This window comes from Pinus tabuliformis, chromosome Q, assembly GCF_031772625.1.
Source record: "Pinus tabuliformis cultivar Carrire ecotype Pingquan chromosome Q, CPIR1, whole genome shotgun sequence".
NCBI classification, from domain to species: Eukaryota; Viridiplantae; Streptophyta; class Pinopsida; order Pinales; family Pinaceae; genus Pinus; species Pinus tabuliformis.
The window spans coordinates 942,960,919-942,980,768 of record NC_142296.1 but is presented as its reverse complement, the minus strand read 5'-3'; the positions used below and the strand labels follow the sequence as shown (position 1 = coordinate 942,980,768).

Genomic DNA, 19,850 nt, shown 5'->3' with positions numbered 1-19,850 from the left:
TAGGGCACACAGAGCTCTAGGTTGCAGTGTATTATTGGGAGGATGTACTTCCCTACATATGATGGCACTACCAAGTGCACAGCTCAAGCCTGGGTAGAGAAGCTGGACACTTATTTCCAGCTCAACAAGATGATGGAGGTGGAAGCCATTAAAATGGCTACACTACATTTGAAAGGGGAGGCACATTTGGAGGGGGGCAGTCACTGGGATCTAGAACAGTTACCAGTACCAGCACATCTTCACCTGCAAGAGACCCCGTGAGTTCTCAGCAGACGGAGCTGCAGAGGCAGGATGAGGAGTTGGTTGAGCCTGCCACCACTAGTGGTTGAACTAGTAGGGAAGTTCGTCAAACAATGAGAGATGGAGCTCCTAGGATGAACAAGAGAGAACGCAAACAACCAGACATGTACAAAGCGTTGGTGACACAGATTGAAGAACCTTCCATCTATGAGAAGGTCACATAACATCAAGTGTGGATAGATGCCATGGTGGAAGAGTATAGCTCCATCATGACTAACAATGTTTGGGAGGTGGTGCCAAGACCAGAGGACAACTCAGTTGTGGGCTGTCGATGGATCTATAAGATCAAGTATGTTGTAGACGACAGCGTGGAGAAGTATAAGGCTAAGTTCATGGCAAAGGAGTATGCACAACAGGAAGGAATAGACTATGATGAGACCTTCGCCCTTGTTTCCAGATATACCTCAATTCACTTAGTTATTTTCTTAGCAGCATAGATGGGATGGGAGATTCACCAGATGGACGTCAAGACAACCTTCTTGAATGGGGTGATAGAGTAGGAGGTGTATATAGAACAAATAGAGGGTTTTGAGACGCATGAGAGGCACACACATATGTTCAGACTGAAGAAAGCTCTATACGAGCTCAAGTAGGCTCCCAAGGCATGGTATGGTCGGATCGACGGCTACTTGCTATAGATGGGATTCGTCAAGAGTGATGCAGAGCCCAACCTTTACTACCTGATGGTAAAGGATGATTCACTCATCCTAGTATTGTATGTGGATGGCCTATTCTTAACAGGGTCATCAGGGCTCATGGAGGACTGTAAGAGAAACCTGGTAGCAGAGTTTGACATGAAGGACTTGGGGTTGACACATTACTTCCTAGGCTTGGAAGTGTGGTAGAAGAATGGGTAGATCTTCCTTGGTCAAGGAAGGTATGCTACAGAGATTCTGAAAAGATTTAGAATACAGAATTGTAGACCCATGTCTACGCCCATGATCACCAACTGGAAGAAGGTAGATGCATCAGAGGACAAGGAGGTAGACCCCACCTTGTATATGCAGCGTATTGGTTCTCTCATGTATCTGGTCAACACTAGGTCAATCATTTGCTTTGCAGTCAACACTCTCAGTTAGTTTATGGTGGAACTGAAGAGAGTGCATTGGACAGCTATAAGGCATATTTTGAGTTATTTGTGCGGCACAATAGCTTATGGGTTGAAATATACCTGTGGGAATGATGTCAAATGTGGGTTCACAGCACAACAGCTTATGGGTTGAAATATACCTGTGGGAATGATGTCAAATGTGGGTTCACAGATACAGATTGGGTAGGTAGTTCAATGCACAGGAAAAGTACCTTTGGGTACTGCTTCAGTGTTAGATCAAGGATAGTTTCTTGGTGCAGTAGGAAGTAGAAGTCAATAGCACTGAGCTCTGCTGAGGCAGAGTATATGGCAGCTAGCACAACTACGTGCGTAGCCATATGGCTTCGGAAACTGCTGGTGAGCTGTTGATTTTTGGTAGCATCAAATGTGCTCTAGCCATGAAAATTGGTGGATAGGATAAAGCACATGAGATCTCCAAAACCCAGAAACGTTTAGAGAAATTCTACCCAGATGAGGGGATATTAAAATAATTAATATTTTTAATGGGGTCCTGAGTATAAACTTCGGAAAATTAAAATATTAATGTGTATTAATATAATTTTGGGTTAGAAGGTTCCAAGAGATGAGGATCAAGCCAAATCTAATCTTAGCCGTTGATTAGGGACTTAATCTCGGCCGTTGAAGACTCAACAAGAAAAGTATAAGAGGATGCTTGAGGTTCAATTGGAGATACACCAAACTAATTAGTCAGTTCGATTTTCTGGAGCGGGGTTTGCTGAAAAAATAGAACCAGTGATCTGCTGCAGCAAGGGGCAGTTCGGCAGAAGGTCGAGAATACATAGCAGAGAGGCAAAGATAGTGCTAGAGAGACAACGCGAATCCTGGGAAGGGTGACGCAGAGGCTAAGGAGGCTAGCATGGGTAACGCAGAGGGCCAGAGGGCTGACGCAGAGGCAGCAGTAGCTACGCAAAGACTAGCAGAGTTGACGCAGGGCCAAGAGGCAGCGCTGGAGATTTTCGTGGGGCACACTGGAGCTAAGAGGGTGACGCAATCCCTGGAAGTGACACAGAGTAGTGGAGAAGCTTGGAGCAACTTTCATTGTCCAGCTAAGGAGTTGTCGTAGTTGTTGTGGGATTGATTTTCCGGTGGGTGATCAACTGGAATATCTGTCTCCGAGGAGAGGTACTTCTGCCAAGGAAATTCTCTTAAGGGTGAGCCATTTCTGGCACCCTAGTTGTATTCAGAAACTGCATAATAATAAAACACTCATATTTGTTGCATCGGTTTTCCCGCATTGGGTTTTTTCGGGGACGATTGTCCAAAAATAACGATGTCCCTTGTGTGATTGTCTCAGTTATTTCAGTTGTTGATCTATATGTGTTAAGGTTGCATTTATGTGATTTTCGATATTTATATTTATGAATAACTTGTTAATGCAAAGAACAAGTAGGAGAAAATAAACTAGATAATGCAGTAGGGATTTCTAATGTGTCAGACTTAGAAATTTCAACATGGTATCAAAGGATTGCAGATCAAAGGAGAACTGAAGACACCAGCAGTAATCTGAAGAATTTGCAGGAGTAGCAGCGGTCTCGAGAGACAGCAATGTTCTAGAGCAGAAGTAGCTAGAGAGGAAGTGACACGGACCCTGCATCATCATTTCGAGCCAGGAGCAGGGTCAGCGTAGAGGCAGAGGGGCAGATCAGACCTACACAGTGCTCGGTCATCTTTCTCAACCAGGAAGGATCGATATTGTGGCCAGGAGGTGCAAATTCAGTCGTTGTCGGGATTATGCAGAGCCTGAAAGGCTCAGTTTCTTCGATTGTTAGGGCTTGAGGAGTTGTGGGCACATTGTGATTTGAGGAGTTGGTGGGATGCTATTTTTGTCGAAGCAGAACAGTGTCTAAGGAGACAAAACCAAGGTAGAGGGAGTCGCTACCTTGACGGATTTCCAGCCAAGAAATCCAGATCCAAGTTGCAGTTGCAAGGAGGATTGGAGAGGAGCAGTTCGACAACTGGCCAAAGGATTTCCAGGAGGGAAATCAGGACTTAGAGGGAGATTTCCAGAAGGGAAGTCGAGACTCAGAGGGAGTCCAGAAGAGTAGCTAAAGTGGCAGTGAACAGACTGAGGGATAAGGACAAGTTGGACAGAGCTTCCAATTTTGTCATCTGGAAGGTCAGGATCCTGGTAGTCCTGGATTGACATTGCATCAAGGACTTTGCCTTGAGAACCGTGGTTATCCCAGTTGACCCAGCTGAGAACAAGAAGTATGAGGATGCAATGGCAAGGGCGAAGTGCATGATCCTAAAAAGGGTCAAAGATCATGTCATACCACATATTGCTGAGAAGAACACAACAAAGGAGACGTGGAACACCCTGACCACCTTATACCAGGTCTCTTCCGCGCAAAGGAAGATGCTATTGGAGAATTAGCTACGGTCATATCAGATGCAGAAGGGAGAGCAGATAGATCCATTCCTTCTCAAGTTGCAGGAGATTTGCGACCAGCTTACTTCTGTGGGGTCTACACCGGATCCATAATTTATGGTCAGGATTGCCCTGAATGCAGTCTCCAAGGAGTGGGAGACATTTGTCCAAAGTATTTTGGGCAAGGCTACTCTTCCTGGTTGGGAGGAGATGTGGGCAGCTCTTCACTAGGAAGAGATCAGGAGGACGACTAAGGCAGGGAGTAGTGGCAAGGGGGGTCGAATCAAGAAAGAGGAGGAGGAGGGTGCAGCTTGAATCTGCGAGACAGCAAGGGAAGAGGAAGAAGAAAGACATCTCCAAGGTGAAGTGCTTCCATTGTGGGGAGCCGGGACATTATGAATCGCAATGTCCCAGGAAGAAAAACAAGGGAGAGGCTTCTAATTCAAAGGCAGCTCTAGCTAAGGCGAAGAAAGAGGTCGAGACTGATGACGACTATGCCATGAGTGCTCATGCACCTCTAGAGAAGAGGTGGGGAGACGTTGAGTTGTAGCCAGGAGGACTACATACTAGGGGCAAGATCCTTGAGGTGCCCAAACTCTTGGACCATATCCGCCTACGAGAGCCCTTAACGACATTAGCAGGATGACAGGGGTCGGGTGGAGCAAAGTGTGGTGGAGCAGCAAGGTAAGGCTAGAGTGCAAGCCTTTGTAGCAGCGCAACAGACGTTGCAATAGTGCGAGAGGCACAGAGGTGCTTGCAACAGCAAGGTGGCAGCGGAGGGAGCACGGGTTAGCAACAGAGGCAGCTTTAGCATCACGAGGCTTCTAGACTGACTGGGATGTAAGTATTTGGGTGAAGTCAGTTACCTACTTCTCAGTGACTAAGTTGCAGTGCAGCAGTTAGCAGTGGCAGTGCTAGGGGCAGCATGGGCAGCGTATTGAGAGGGAGATGCAGTACAGATGTAGCAGTGGAAGTGGCAGTGGCAGTGCTAGGGGCAGCATATTGAGAGGGAGATGCAGTACAAATGTAGCAGTGGAAGTGGCAGTGGCAGTGTCATGGGCAGCAGTACAGGGAGCAGTAGTGCAGAAGATGTGAGGTAGCAGGGGAAGAATCAACACAAGTACCTGTGCGGAGGATCAGTGTGATGTTTCCATGGTAAAACATTACTAGAGCACATTCCTCGCTAGGAGGGAGTGTTGATTTGTGGTAGCATCGGATGTGCTCTAGCCATGAAAATTGGTGGAGAGGCTAAAGCACATGAGATCTCCAAAACCTAGAAATTGTTTGGAGAAATTCTACCCGAATGAGGAGATATTAAAATAATTAATATTTTTAATGGGGTCCTAAGTATAAACTTAGGAAAATTAAAATATTAATGTGTATTAATATAATTTTGGGTTAGAAGGTTCCAAGAGACGAGGATCAAGTCAAATCTAATCTTAGCCATTGATTAGGGACTTAATCTCGTCCGTTGAAGACTCAATTGGAAAAGTATAAGAGGAGGTTTGAGGGTCAGTTGGAGATACACCAAACTAATCAGTCAGTTCAATTTTCTGGAGAAGGGTTTGTTGAGAGAATCAAACCAGTGATCTATTGCAGCGAGGGATAGTTCGACAGAAAGCTGAGAATACATAGCAGAGAGGCAGAGATAGTGCCAAAGAGACAGCACAAAGCCTGGGAAGGCTGACACAGAGGAAAGTGGGACTGATGTAGAGGCTAAGGAGGCCAGCGTGGGTGACGTAGAGGGCCAGAGGGCTGACGCAAAGAGCCAAGTGGGTGACGCAGAGGTAGCAGTAGCTATGTAGAGGCTAGCAGAGCTGACGCAGGGCCAAGAGGCAGCGTTGGAGATTTTCGTGGGGTACACTGGAGCTGAGAGGGTGACACAATCCCTCGAAGTGACACAGAGCAGTCGAGAAGCTTGGAGCAACTTTCGTTGTCCAGCTAAGGAGCTGTCGCAGTTGTTGTGGGATCGATTATCCATTGGGTGATCAGGCAAAATATATGTCTCCGAGGAGAGGTACTTCTGCCAAGGAAGTTCTCTAAAGGGTGAGCCATTTCTGGCACCCTAATTGTATTCAGAAACTACATAATAATAAAACCCTCATATTTGCTGCATCGGTTTTCCCGCATTAGGTTTTTCCGGGGACGATTGTCCAAAAATAATGGTGTCCCTTGTGTGATTGTCTCAGTTATTTCAGTTGTTGATCTATATATGTGTTAAGGTTGCATTTGTGTTTATTTCGATATTTATATTTATAAATAACTTGTTGATCTGTATATGTGTTAAGGCTGCATTTGTGTTTATTTTGATATTTATATTATAAATAACTTGTTAATGGAAAGAACAAGTAGGAGAAAATGAACCACATAATGCAGTAGGGATTTCTGATGTGTCAAACTTAGAAATTTCAACATGAGCTTATTCAGGCAGAGGATGGAGGCGACCAATGTCTACTGTGATAATCAGAGTCGCATCAAGCTCTCTAAAAATCTAGTGTTTCATGACCAGTTAAAACACATAGATATTCAGTGTCATTTCAACAAAGATTGTGTGCAACGTGGAGTAGTTCAACGACAATATGTTCCCACAGAAGAGCAGGTTGTAGATATACTCACAAAGGCTCTGGGAAGAGCCAAGTTTGTCTATTTCATAGAACTGATGGGTATAGTGGAGAAACCATTTCAGTAGCAGAGACTGAGTATTTTGGATGCTTCTCAGTTGTTGTAGCTGTAGTAGAAACAATTGGGAGGGAGTTGCAGTGCAAATGTAGAGTTGGCAATAGTATAGTTGTACTGTGCAGTGTCAGCAACAGCACAGATGCAACATCATCAAAGTTGCGCAATGGTTGGTGGGCGGTGGCGAGCAGCTACAGTGGTCATACATTAGCAGCGTGTTTGGGGAGATGTTAGAGGGACAGGGTGTTGTGACAGATTGTGCAACACTAGTTGGAAGAACACCTTCCTTGTTAAGAGTGTTAATTTTTGTAGCTTCGAAGGTGTTCTAGTCTCGAAACTTTGTGGAGAGTCTAAAACAGATAAGTTCTCCAAAACCCAGAAATTGTTTTTGGAAATTTCACCTAGATATAGCTCAATTAAATTAATTGACCATAATTAAAAATTTCCAAAGTCTAACTCAAGAAAAATGGTTAACTAATAGTGATTAATTGAAAAAGGTGAGAATTATCTAGAAACTCACACAGATCAACTTGGAGATGATCTCAACCATCGATTAAGTTTTAATCTTGGTCGTTGGAGTCCCAACTGGAGATTATGAGAAGAGGTCGATGGGTAGATGGAGAACACACCAGTGAAGATACTGAGTGATCTGGGCGGTTTGATTTTCCACTGCAAGTGATTCAGCAGGAGAAAGCAAGCTAGTAGATCAAGTAGAAGATGGCATAAGAGGTCAGTTGTGATCCAGCAGGAGTTTTCTAGTTCCGGGGAGTCAGAAAGAGGAGGTCGAAATTTATCTCCAGGAGGCTGCGCATATCCTCAAGGTAGTTCAATTTGGATGAAGGGAAGATCATTTTCAATTCCAAAGGACGAGAAGATTTTCCAGAGTGTCGGATGAGCATTTTCCTAGTCAGCAGCAGACAGGACGACTTGAGTAGCAGTTGTTTCAGGCAGTGCATTTGGTAGGTTGCACAGGAGTGATGTAGGGCCTTCGCAACTCTGTTTGGACTGCTCACTTGGAACTGGCAGTCAGAGTCGGGATTGTTTGGAGTGAGGGTAAAATTTCCCTCAGTAATTTTACCAGTGTTTCTCTTGGATAGAATCGCCAGTTTGGTGATATTTTATTGTACTCAGACTTTCTGCTGCATATAATAAAATATAAACCCTCAGCCGCTGCACCAATTTTCCCACATTGGGTTTTCTTGGGGACTTTTGTCCAAAATAATGGTGTCATACTTTTTTTGTGTGTGCTATTATTTATCAGTTCCTATTTTTGCTTCCGCGGTATTTTTTTGGTGAAGAAATTGCAGTGTGAATATTTCATTATTTTGTTCTAAATAAAATAAAATGCATTATTAAATTTACAATTAAAAATATTTCCAATTGTTGCATTTCAATGATTTTCACAGAACACGCCGCTGACATCAAACATAATCGCTCACTCATTAGTTCACATAATCGCTCACTCATTAGCTCTTGCTGAGCATTCCTCAAAAACTAAGCATCACATTTGTATTGAGGATGCCTCAATGCTTGCAAAGATTCCTCATTATCAACACACAAAGTTTAGGGAAGCCATAGAAATAGAGAAACGAACTGCCAACAATCTAAACAGAGATTACATCTCGAAAATCAGCAAAAAATGGATCCCCACTCTCTCCTCGAATTATTTAGCTTAATTCGCTCCCTAGGCCTCCTTTGTTTTCTTGTTTTCTTCATTTTATTTTTAATCTTTTTTAAATTTATTATTTCTTTATTTATTTACCTTTGCTTTTTATTTTAATTATAACCTATATTCCCCCGATCGGGGTGATTGGACATGATAAAGATGTAGTCCTACCAAGCTTACAAAAAAAATTATAACCTATATTCCTTTCTTACGTTAATAATTAAACATAAATAATATTAATAAGAAATATAAATATGATGATAATAATATTAATATTAAGCTTTCGTCTTTCATTTGTTGTTCCTTGAATTTTTATTAATTTTCATTATTTCTTATTATTATCTTTACATTTATTTTCCTTTGAATTATTTTGATTATTTATAATTAGGTTTATTATTTATTATTTTTATTTACTATTAAGGGCTAATAATATTCCTTTATTTTTATTTACTTATTTTTATTTATTATAAAGGGCTATCAATATCTATTTATTTAGCTACTCATTAATTTAGTCTTTATTTATTAATATCAATTTATGATATTTTTCTTTTGGTTTTTATTTATTAATATTATTTTTTGGTATTTTTTTGGTACAATTATATAAATAAGTAAATGATTATTTTTAATTTTAGCTAATTATTTTAATTATTAATTATAATTTATTTAGCCTTACCCTCAATTATGCATATTTATTAAATTTATTATATATATATATATAGCCTTACCCTCAATTATGCATATTTATTAAATAAATAAATATATATATATATATGTTAGTTAATTTATTTAGTCGTAATTTTATGGACCTCTACTTACCATTAATATTATTATTATCATCTTTCTATATTATTAATTATAATATTTAGGGTTAATTATTATTAATAATATCATTTTTATATTTATGATTAGTTATTATTAATATAATTCTTAAAGTAATTAATTATTTGTTTGTATTATTATTAAGAAAAAAATTTGTTATGTGATGATCCAGAAGCAGATATCTTAATTTGACCTCACGATCAGTCAATGATATAAATAGTCCGTCACAAGGCACAATTTAACCAATCATTCCATAAATCATTTATTATTTAACATATGTTTACAAAAATATTTTGTCATGAAGTATTAATTTATCATTCAATATAGATTTACAGATATATAGTCATCAAGTATCAAACAGGTTGTTTATTACACTTTATCTGGTGGACTATTCTCCCTATTGCTATAGGTTTAATTGCATTTCATTTCATCCCAATTACTAACTAATTTTGTGATAAGCGTTCTTGGCAGCCAGATCCTTTCACTTCGAGGAGTTGGAAGGGTCCGATACGGATTCATTTCTGGTATGAATGGTGAACTACTCTCCTTGCTATATGTTATATATCCAGGTTTGTTCTTTCTACTCTATCTAGTTTTAGTCAGCCGCATTTTATGCTGTACTCTTGCATTGCATATTGCTTGCATCTCCTTTAAAATCACAAAAACACAAATTATGGCAGCCAGTGCCAAAACCAGTGGGCTCACTGAAAGGGAGGAAGTTATAATATTGCTCTTTCCCTTGGTGAATCTGTGAGGTTCACAAGGTTCATTTGCCCGTGTCAACACTTGGCTGTGAGAATTCTAAGAGTTAAACTACCCGAATGTAATATCCCTAAGGAAAATTAACAGTAAATACACAAAGCAAACATAGACAAAAACACCATGAAACCGTAACAAGCAATCAGACCACAAATTGGCACCAAAAATTGCGTTGTGTAATCTTTTTATTAATGAAAAAGGGATGTACAATAAGGTGTTGGAATGAGTGCACCTAAGCTTGCTCTAGGCAAAAGCTAGAAAAATCCAAAATGACAAGTGAGAAACCCTCCTCCAAACTGCCGCTATGCTGCCCAAGTACTGCATTGTAGCTGCCCAGAAATGTGCAGCTGCTTGAAAGGATCTGCTGCTAGGGTTCTCTTCATTGCTCAGAAAATTCCGGGAAATTAATCCCAACCTCCCCAATAACCCAGAATAACCCAAGAAGAGTTTGGCCAAAGCTTGACCCCAGAAATTTGACCCTCTTTGGCTTAAGTGGCTCTACTGCTAGGCAAATCGACCCACTTGTAGAATCTGCTGCTAAATGCCCCAAAAATTCCTGCAATCCCTGTTAGAAGGCTCCCTAGGCCTTCCCTCCAAGTTTCCACCTCAAACTCCACTCACTCCTCAACCTCTCGGAGTGACTCTACCCAAGACTGCGCAGTCCTTGCGCTGCTATAGCTTCCCCTCTGCTGTAGTACGGCCTCACTGCTGTTGGTATGATTTGGAACTAAGTAGAACTCCCTCCTTGGGCTGGCACTCGAAGTCCACCGAAGCAAGGGCTGGGATCTTCGCTTGGAACTACTCGTCCGCTGAACAGCACATGCGGACTTGGCTCACTGCTCAAATGTGCCATGTCAAGAGACAATTTCTGAAATGGTAGATGGATGAGCAAAATGAGAGTCTCTTCTTCATTTTCTCAAGTTGCCTCCAAGATTGTCCATGTGGGCCCACATCGAATTCCTTACACCAATTCTGCTCCAATGAGTGTACTCTCCATGTGGGCCGAAATTCCCTTGTGGTGGCCCCCACGCTCCACCAAGGCCACAATCTTTCATCTAACTCTAATGTTGGAGTGCCTCCTACGCCAAAAATCAAATGTGGGTCCTCTAAGCCCACTTCTCCTAAGTGTAACCATGTAGTGAACCAAAATTGAGCAATATTGATATTTACTTAGTAAAATAGTAAGTAGGAATATCACATCGAAAGGTAAATCAGAGTCTAGGAACTTCATGCCTATATATTAACCATGGCTGGAAGGATTTCCTGAGGAACTGTACTGCAGTGAAGGGAATGCAGGGTCCTGGTTAATGGCTGAAAGGAAGGGGTCTAGAGGAAGAATTAATTGATTTTCCTGAGAGGTGGATGTCAAACCTGTAGTGTCCAATACAACCATGGTTGGGTAAGGTCTGAGAGAGAGAAAGCCCAGCAGGCAGAGTTTGACTTTGATGCTTCATAACCCAGCTTGGGGGTTGGCATGCACAACAGATACCTATTGTTGGACAATAAATCGTTTCTATGAAATGGCCCCCCAATCCATACGTTTGTAAAAAGATGAATGAATCTCCATTAAATGATATGTGTAGTTCTCTGCAATTTATTGGTAAGAGCATGAATGCTCAGGGAATGGAAATGGCTATGTATGGTACTGTGTACAATGTCATTATGAATGGTAAAGAGAGAAGGAAAGCTGTTTGAGAATCTCAGCGGATTTGGAGTTAATGTTTGAGAATCACCAGTTCATATGCAATTTGGTTAACTGCTGGACATGAAATTGAATATGGATGCATTTATATTGTAATTCCTTTATTTAGCTCTTGCTGTTAAGAAATTTTTAATGGGCTTGTTCTAATGACGAGAACCACATTGTTAATTGTTTACGCAACTAAATGAATGCTAGATGGATTTTAATGTTGTATATTTCCGGTATGCAACATTTATTCCACATTAACCACATAAGAAATTTGAGGTGATGCTGTGTAAAACCAATTTGAACGCAGCCAGTAAATCGAACCGGTTTTTAGATGGAATGCCTTGATGGCGTAGGCAGACAGGCCCAGGCATGTTACACGAACTAGAACTGATCTCAGTTTTCAAAACAACTCTTGCAATAAAAATTAAGGTCAAGCAATCAGAACACTGTCTTGCAGACCTCTCCACAAAGTTCACTACAGTATACAGCACCAAAACTGCCTTCACCAATTTTATTAGCAGTATCAGAAATTCAAGGTGATGCTGTGCAAAACCAATTTGAGATCACAGCTTCTCAATCAGACTGATTAATGAGGAGCAATTTTAAATGGAGTGCCCTGATGGCCAAGGAAGTTGGGCCCAGGCACACTACAAGAACTACGAGTGGTCTCTAAGTTTTCAAAACAGCACTTGCAATTAAACATAAGAAGTTCATGCGATCAAAACATATCACACAAACCTCTCCATGAAGTTCAGCATAGTAAACAGCACCAAAACCACCTTCGCCAATTTTATTAGCAATGCTGAAATCACTTGTGGCTTCGGCAAGTTCCTGATAAGTAAATTCCACAGATTTATCTACTGTTATGTCGGTAAAGCCCTGAGTTGTGTTTCCTGCCAGTGCAACCGATTCTGTACTCATAGCACCTGTAAGATAAAAGATCATTAGTTAATTCTAAGAAAACTTATAACACCAGACCTGCCCACCTTGCTCTGATCTATTTCACTCTTTCTTTAATTTTTACAAATGGAACAATGCTAGGGAGTGATATAACTGAATGAACAGAATTATATAGAAGTCTAGTACTTGTTTTAGAGAAAGAAGAAGATTGGAAAGTAAAAATAGGTAAAGAACTGTAACCTGCACTACTAGCTAAGTCCGTCACACCTACAAATGATGTACGAGACATTAGACATAATATATAGAGGGTTAATTGTGCGAAGAGGCGCATTCTACAGTCCAGAATGAGGGTGATGTGTGATTTCATCCACACCTTAAGTTGATACATGTCCCTTCTAAATAAAAATAAATAATATCTAAATAAAAGATAATGTCAGCTATAATTAAAAACAAAAACAAATATATGTTTGGTTAAATTTAATTAAAAACAATATAAGACTTCAAAAATACCACTAGCATTGTGACCACTAGATTTATTATTGCGCCGAGAGGCACTCTACAGCCCAGTAGAGTAGATGTGTAGATGTAATGTAAGTATGTAAACAATTTTAAATGCTGACTTAATTAAACCAGCTTAGATCCATCTTAACCCTGGATCTATCAAGCGCCGAGAGGGATCCAATCCCTTGAAGTGCAAACCTCTCTTTTTTGAGTGCAAAACCTGAGGAAAGGTTTGCACCTCAAGACATTTTATCCCTCTCAATGCTTGATAGATCCAGGGTTAAGATGGATCTAGGCCGGTTAGATAATACTATATAATATCTATATTTGTATCTATGTGTCTCCTTCTTATTCGCTCTCTCCATCTCACCCCAAACATGCACACACTCTCTCCATATCCATCTCTCTCTCTCTCTCCCTCTTCCCCTTCTTCCTCTCTCTCTCTTCCCCTTATCTCTCCCTCTCTATTTCCCTTCTCTCCTTCTCTCTCTCCCCTCCCACTCTCCTCTCTCCCACTCGCTCTCCATCGCCCCTTGTCACTCCCTCTCTCTCTCCACCTTTCTCCCTCTATGTCTTTCTTCTTCCTTCCCTCTCTCTCCCCCTCCAACTCCATCTTTCTTTCCATTTCTCTCACACCTCACTCTATCTCTCCCCCATCTCTCTCTCTCTCCCCTCCAACTCTATCACTATCTCCCTTTCCCTTCCCTTCTGCCTCTCCCCTCCATCTTTGTGTTCCCTCTCTCTCTCTTCCCCTTCTCTCCCTATCTCTCTATTCCCTCCTCTCCTCTCTCCCTCTCTCTCCCTCGTCTCTCTCTCTCTCCCGTCACTCACACTCTCTCTCTTTCTCTCTCTCTCTCTCTCTCTTCCCTCCAACTTTGTCACTATATCCTCAAGTTTTGAGTGCAAAACTTGAAGAAAGCTTTGCACCTAGAGACATTTTATCTCTCTCGGCACTTGATAGATATGGAGTTAAGATGGATCAAGGTTGGCTATATAATATTATATAATATCTATACATTTATCTATGTGTTTCTTTCGTAGTCGCTCTCTCTATCTCACCCCCAAGCATGCACATACCCTCTCCATATCTATCTCTCTCTCTCCCCCTCCCTCTTCCCCTTCTTCTTCTCTCTCTCTTCCCTCCCACTCTCCTCTCTCCCACTCTCTCTCCATTGCTCCCTTGTCACTTCCTCTCTCTCTCTACCTTTCTCCCTCTATGTCTTTCTTCTTCCTTCCCTCTCTCTCCCCCTCCAACTCCATCTCTCTCTCCATTTCTCTTCCACCTCTCTCCCCCATCTCTCTCTCTCTCTCTCTCTCTCTCTCTCTCTTCCCTCCAACTCTATCACTATCTCCCTTTCTCTTCCCTTCTCTCTCTCCCCTCCATCTCCGTCTCCCTCTCTCTCTCTTCCTCTTCTCTCCCTATCTCTCTCTTCCCTCCTCTCCTCTCTCCCTCTCTCTCCATCTCTCCCTTGTATCTCTCTCTCTCCTGTCAATCACACTCTCTCTCTTTCTCCCTCTTTCTCTCTCCTCCCTCCAGCTTTGTCACTATATCCTCAAGTTTTTAGTGCAAAACTTGAGGAAAGGTTTGCACCTCGAGACATTTTATCCCTCTCGGCGCTTGATAGATCAGGGGTTAAGATGGATCTAGGTTGATTATATAATACTATATAATATCTATATTTATATGTATGTGTCTCTTTCTTATTCGCTCTCTCTATCTCACCCCAAACATGCACACACTCTCTCCATATCTATCTCTCTCTCCCCCTCCCTCTTCCCTTTTTCCTCTCTCTCTCTCTTCCCCTTATCTCTCCCTCTCTCTTCCCTTCTCTCCTCTCTCTTCCCTCCCACTCTCTTCCATCACTCTCTTGTCACTCCCTCTCTCTCTCTCCACCTTTCTCCCTCTATGTCTTTCTTCTTCCTTCCCTCTCTCTCCCCCTCCAACTCCATCTTTCCCTCCATTTCTCTCCCACCTCTCTTTATCTCTCCCCCCATCTCTCTCTCTCTCTCTCTCTCTCCAAATCTATCACTATATGCCTTTCTCTTCCCTTCTCTCTCCCCCCTCCATATATGTGTCTCCCTCTCTCCCTCTTCCTCTTATCTCCCTATCTCTCTCTTCCATCCTCTCCTTTCTCCCTCTCTCCATCTCTCCCTTGTCTCTCTCTCTCTCTCTCTCTCTCGTCACTCACACTCTCTCCCTTCCTTTCTCTTTCTTTCTCTGCTCTCCAACATTGTCACTATATCCCTACCTCTCACCCCTGCCCCTCTCCCCTTCACTTTGCTCGTTGTTATCCCTTGGATCCTTAGTTAAGATGGATATATGTTGGTTCTTACTAATACTATTTATATTATATAAATTTCACAACTTAATATAAAAGTATTCTTATTTTTAATTTTATTAAAACCTTAATTTAATTTATATGGGAATATGTTTAGTAGTCGTGAGGACAGAGAGTTTAGATATATCTCAAAATTATTTATAACCTTTTTCCTTTTAGCTTCAATTAAAAAAATGTTATAAAATTAAATTAAATTAAATTATTTTTATTGTAAAATAAGTTATGGTTTTTGGGCATGTGGTATTGATAAGTCATGGTATTGGCCCATAGTACTGTAACAAAGCCTATTTACAAGTTAATAGTATCCTTGGTAAGTGGGGTTGAATATTCATGGTTAAGAATCTTGTCATATTGTTAAAAAATATTTTGATTGTGAAATAAGTTATGATTTGTTGGCATGTGGTATTGATAAGCCTTGATATTAGCCCCATGCTATTATAACAAAGTCTATTCACAAGTTCCTAATATCAATGGCAAAGTGGGGGTGAATATCCATGACAAAGAATCTTGTCATATTGTTATAAGATATTTTGATTTGAAATAAATTATGTTTTTTGGGCATGTGGTATTGATAAGTCATTGTATCGGCCATGATATCGTAGAATAGCCTATTTACAAGTTAATAATATCCATGGTAAAGTGGGGATGAATATCCTTGGTTAAAAATATTTTCATATTGTGTTAAAATATTTTGATTTTGAAATAAGTTATGTTTTGTTTGATATGTGGTATTGATAAGCCATGGTATTGAAACAAGGCCTAATTTTTACAAGTTAATGATATCCACAATAAAGTTGGGGTGAATATCCATGGTTAAGAATCTTGTGATATTATTATAAAATATTTTGGTTGTCAAATAAGTTATGGTTTTTGGGCATGCCGTATTGATAAGCCATGGTATTGTAACAAAGCCAATTCACGGGTTAATAACAAAATCAAACTATAACAAATTGTCTTTAATTATTTTTATTATTGTAACTTTTTATTATTAATTAAGCCAACATTTAAATGTTTGCACTCATCCCTGATATCACTTTTATATTTTTTCTCTTTTTTAATTAAGCCTACATTTAAAATTATTTACATACATTACACCTACACATCTACTCTATATTGGGTTATAGATAGCCTCTCTGCGCAAAAATAGAAAAAAATTAAAAGTGAAAAGTTAAGAGCGATATAGATGATGAGCGCGAACATTTAAGTGTTGGTTCAATTAATAATAAAAAGTTAAAGTACTAAAAATAATAAAAATCAATTTGTTATATTTGACTTTGTGAATATGTCATGTAACTTCTCAAACACATTTGTAATAGGTTGTTTCCACACATTTTTGCACAATTTTGGCTAAGGGAAAGAACCCAACATTTTTGACTTAGGGTGTAATATTCCTAACCCCGAATATTCCTCAAACCCCAGCGAAAACTCCAACTAGATATGTGCAAATGATATAATAACCCAGAAGTGATAAAATAACAATGGAACAACATATAATAATGTAAACCGAAAATACAAGCAGATACGCAAGAAATGCAGCGAGAAATGCTAAGTCATTTTATTATACTAAGTAATAAAATGAGTACAAGAGGTGATTAGACAGATGGCACCTCGACTTGCACAAGGCAAGTGAAGAAATACTCTCAGAATGACAAGAATGGCCTCTCTGCATGGATGCTGCTGCTGTGCTGCTGATGCTGCTAGAAAACAAATGATGATTTGGGGCTGCTCCCCTCCTCGGAAAAAGCTGAAATTCTGGATTTGGACTCTACTCAAGAAACCCAGAAAAACCTAGAAAGCTTTCCTGGAATGGCCGACCTCTGAAAAACACCCTCCTGGGGTTCTGCGCAGTTCCTCAATGCCCTGCACTGCCACTGAAGGAAACCCCTCTAACTCTGCCTGAAACACTGCCTGAAACCCTGCCAAAAATCCTCCAATGAGACAAGAGCTGGACCCCTGCTCAATCTCCCAACATAAATCCACCTGCAACCCCAATCCAACACTATAACCAAAAAGAACTGCGTCCCTCTCCCAGTGCTGCGCAGTCCTCCAAAACGCTGCTGAAACTACTGCTGGAATGTTGATAAACTATTGTTGAAATGCCAAAGGAAATACCTTGCCCGAGTGGGCACTTGAAGTCCCCCGGGGCTAAGGGCAAGATCTTCGAACGAAGACACTCAATGCACTAAACAGTGTTGCAGACTAGCTAAACAGCCAGCGTGCTCAGAAGTCGAAACACCTAGCTCAAAATGCACATAACTGAATGATCCAAAATGAGGGGGCTCATCTCTATTTTATAGCCTCTTCCTCTCACAATCCCTAGGCTCACCTTCTCCTGCGTGATTCCCCTCTTGCCATGTGTTCTTCCTTCCTGCGCAGTCCCTCCATGTGTCTGCGTAGGCCCCATTTCTACGTCCCCCCTTGGCTCCTCCTTAAGTCACAACGTTGTGCTACTAGGAAGTGACTTTTTATTCTTAAAGTGAGTTATGTCCCCTGTCCTCACTTTTTTTATTTATAAATAACTATAGAAGCCAAAAATTGGGCAAATTCGAATATTCCAATTAGCCATGGCTAATTAGGAATATTACAGTCTCCCCCGGAAAAATGTTCCTTGTCCTCAAGCAACTGAAGTGATGGATGCTGCAAGATCTTCTCACTCCCAAGTGGCATCCTCATTTGGCAAATTCTTCCACCTCACCAAGAATTCCCGGACCGTCCTACTCTGCAGCTGCCTCTCTCTGGTATCAATGATAGCCTCCTGCTGCAATACAAAGTGCCCCTCGTCATCCATGGGTGGTAGCTCATCTGTCACTATCACCTGCTGCCCCAATGCCTTTTTCAGGCATGATACATGGAAAACGTTATGAATCTTGCTGCCTTGGGGCAACTCCAACTCATATGCAACCTGTCCAACCCTGCGTATCACCCTATACGGCCCATAAAAGTGGGGTTTAAGCTTCCAGCCCCCTTCTGCTTTAGTGAAGACTGTCGGTATGGTTGTAACCGTAGGTATACCATGTCCCCTACCTCGAACTATCTCTCCACCCGACCCCTGTCGGCATATAGCTTCTGTTGGTTCTGTGCTGTAGCCATGTTATCCTTGAGAGCTCAGAGAATATCCTGACTCTCTTGGATCCATATCTTGGCTCTAGGAGCCTTGCTATCACTAAACATCACGTCAGCAAAAGATAAAGGATGATACCCATATAAAGCATAGAATGGTGACATACCAATGGTCATGTGATGTGAAGTATTGTAGCAGTACTCCCCTAGATGCAGCCACCTCAACCATGCTCACTACTGCCCACTGACATAGTTACGCAAGTAGCCCTCTAGCCACTTGTTAACTATCTCTATCTGCCTATCCATCTATGGGTGATAACTGGTACGCGGTGTCAACTCCGTCCCCACCAACCGAAAAAGCTCCTGCCAAAACCTACCCATGAAATGGCTGTCCCTATCACTGACGATGGTCTTAAGAAGACCATGTAGCCTGAAGATCTCTCTAAAGAACAGCTCGGCCACCTGTGCTGTTGTATAGTGTGCGGATATGGCAAAAAAGTGTGCGTACTTTGTCAGTCGGTCAACGACGACAAACATGCAATCCTTGCCTTGTACCATGGGCAACCCTGTGATGAAGTCCATCGAAATACTGTCCCATTTCCCCTGCGGAATGGGAGGAGACTGCAATAACCCGCGGGATGGTTCATCTCTCCTTGGCTCCTCTGGCAAACATCGCACTCCCGGATGTGCCAGAGTACGTCCTCCATGAGGCTCTTCCATGAGAACCTCTCCCTAATGGCCCTGTAGGTTTTGGTAAACCCCTGATGTCTTGCCAACAATGAATCATGTGATGCCTGAAGTATCTCCTTCTTGAGCTGAGACCCCTCAGTCAAGAAAATGCGGTCCCCGTAATAGATGATCTCATCGACAACCCTGTACCTGTCATTTGCCACCTGCCCATCCAAAACTTCACATGCAAACCTGTCCTTGGAGTACTCTACTAAGAGTTGAGCCCTCCAGTCTGTATCCAAGCTCATAAGAGACGTGGCTGGTCTACATGAAAGGGCATCTGCTACCACGTTGTTCTTACCCTTGACATACTCAATGTCAAAGTCATATGCTTGGATCTTGCTGATCCACTTCTGCTGCCTCTCTTGCAGCTGCTTCTGCTCCAAAAAGAACTTGAGGCTGTTGTAATCAGTCCCCACCCTGAACCTGTTACCCATAAGATATTGCCGATACTTAGCCAATGCATGCATGATGGCCAGCATCTCCTTGTCGTATATAGAATACAACCTCTTGTGCGGAAGGAGCTTCCAGCTCTCAAAGGCTATAGGGTGACCTCCCTGCACCAAAACTGCGTCGATCCCCTCTCCCGACGCATCACACTCCAAAACAAAAGGCTGCGTAAAATCTGGCAATGCAAGCACTGGGTAGCTGCTCATAACCTCCTTGAGCCTGTCAAAGGCTCGCTGTGTTGTATCTGACCAACTTAAAGCCCCCTTCCCCGTCAAATCTGTCAGGGGTGCAGCAAGCTGTGAGAAACCTTTGACAAACTTCCAGTAGTAAGTACAAATGCCAATGAATCCTCGAAGTTCTGTCACATTTCTCGGCTCCAGCCATTCTCTGATGGCCCTGATCTTCTCCCCGTGGACTCTCACTCTGTCCACTCCTATGATGTGTCCCAGATACAACATCTCCGTCAACCCAAACTCACACTT

The 19,850-nt window shown here is 41.6% G+C and overlaps 1 protein-coding gene across 1 annotated transcript in view; it reads right to left on the bottom strand.

The window, feature by feature from the left end:
- The window catches only part of LOC149222571 (chitin elicitor receptor kinase 1-like), a 361,400-nt gene that overhangs the window by 179,229 nt on the left and 162,321 nt on the right, over window positions 1–19,850 (bottom strand). The window contains exon 5 of the mRNA XM_089385512.1: window positions 12,128–12,315. Within this exon, the coding sequence (XP_089241638.1) occupies window positions 12,128–12,315 (188 nt within the window). The remainder of the gene's footprint in view (window positions 1–12,127; window positions 12,316–19,850) is intronic.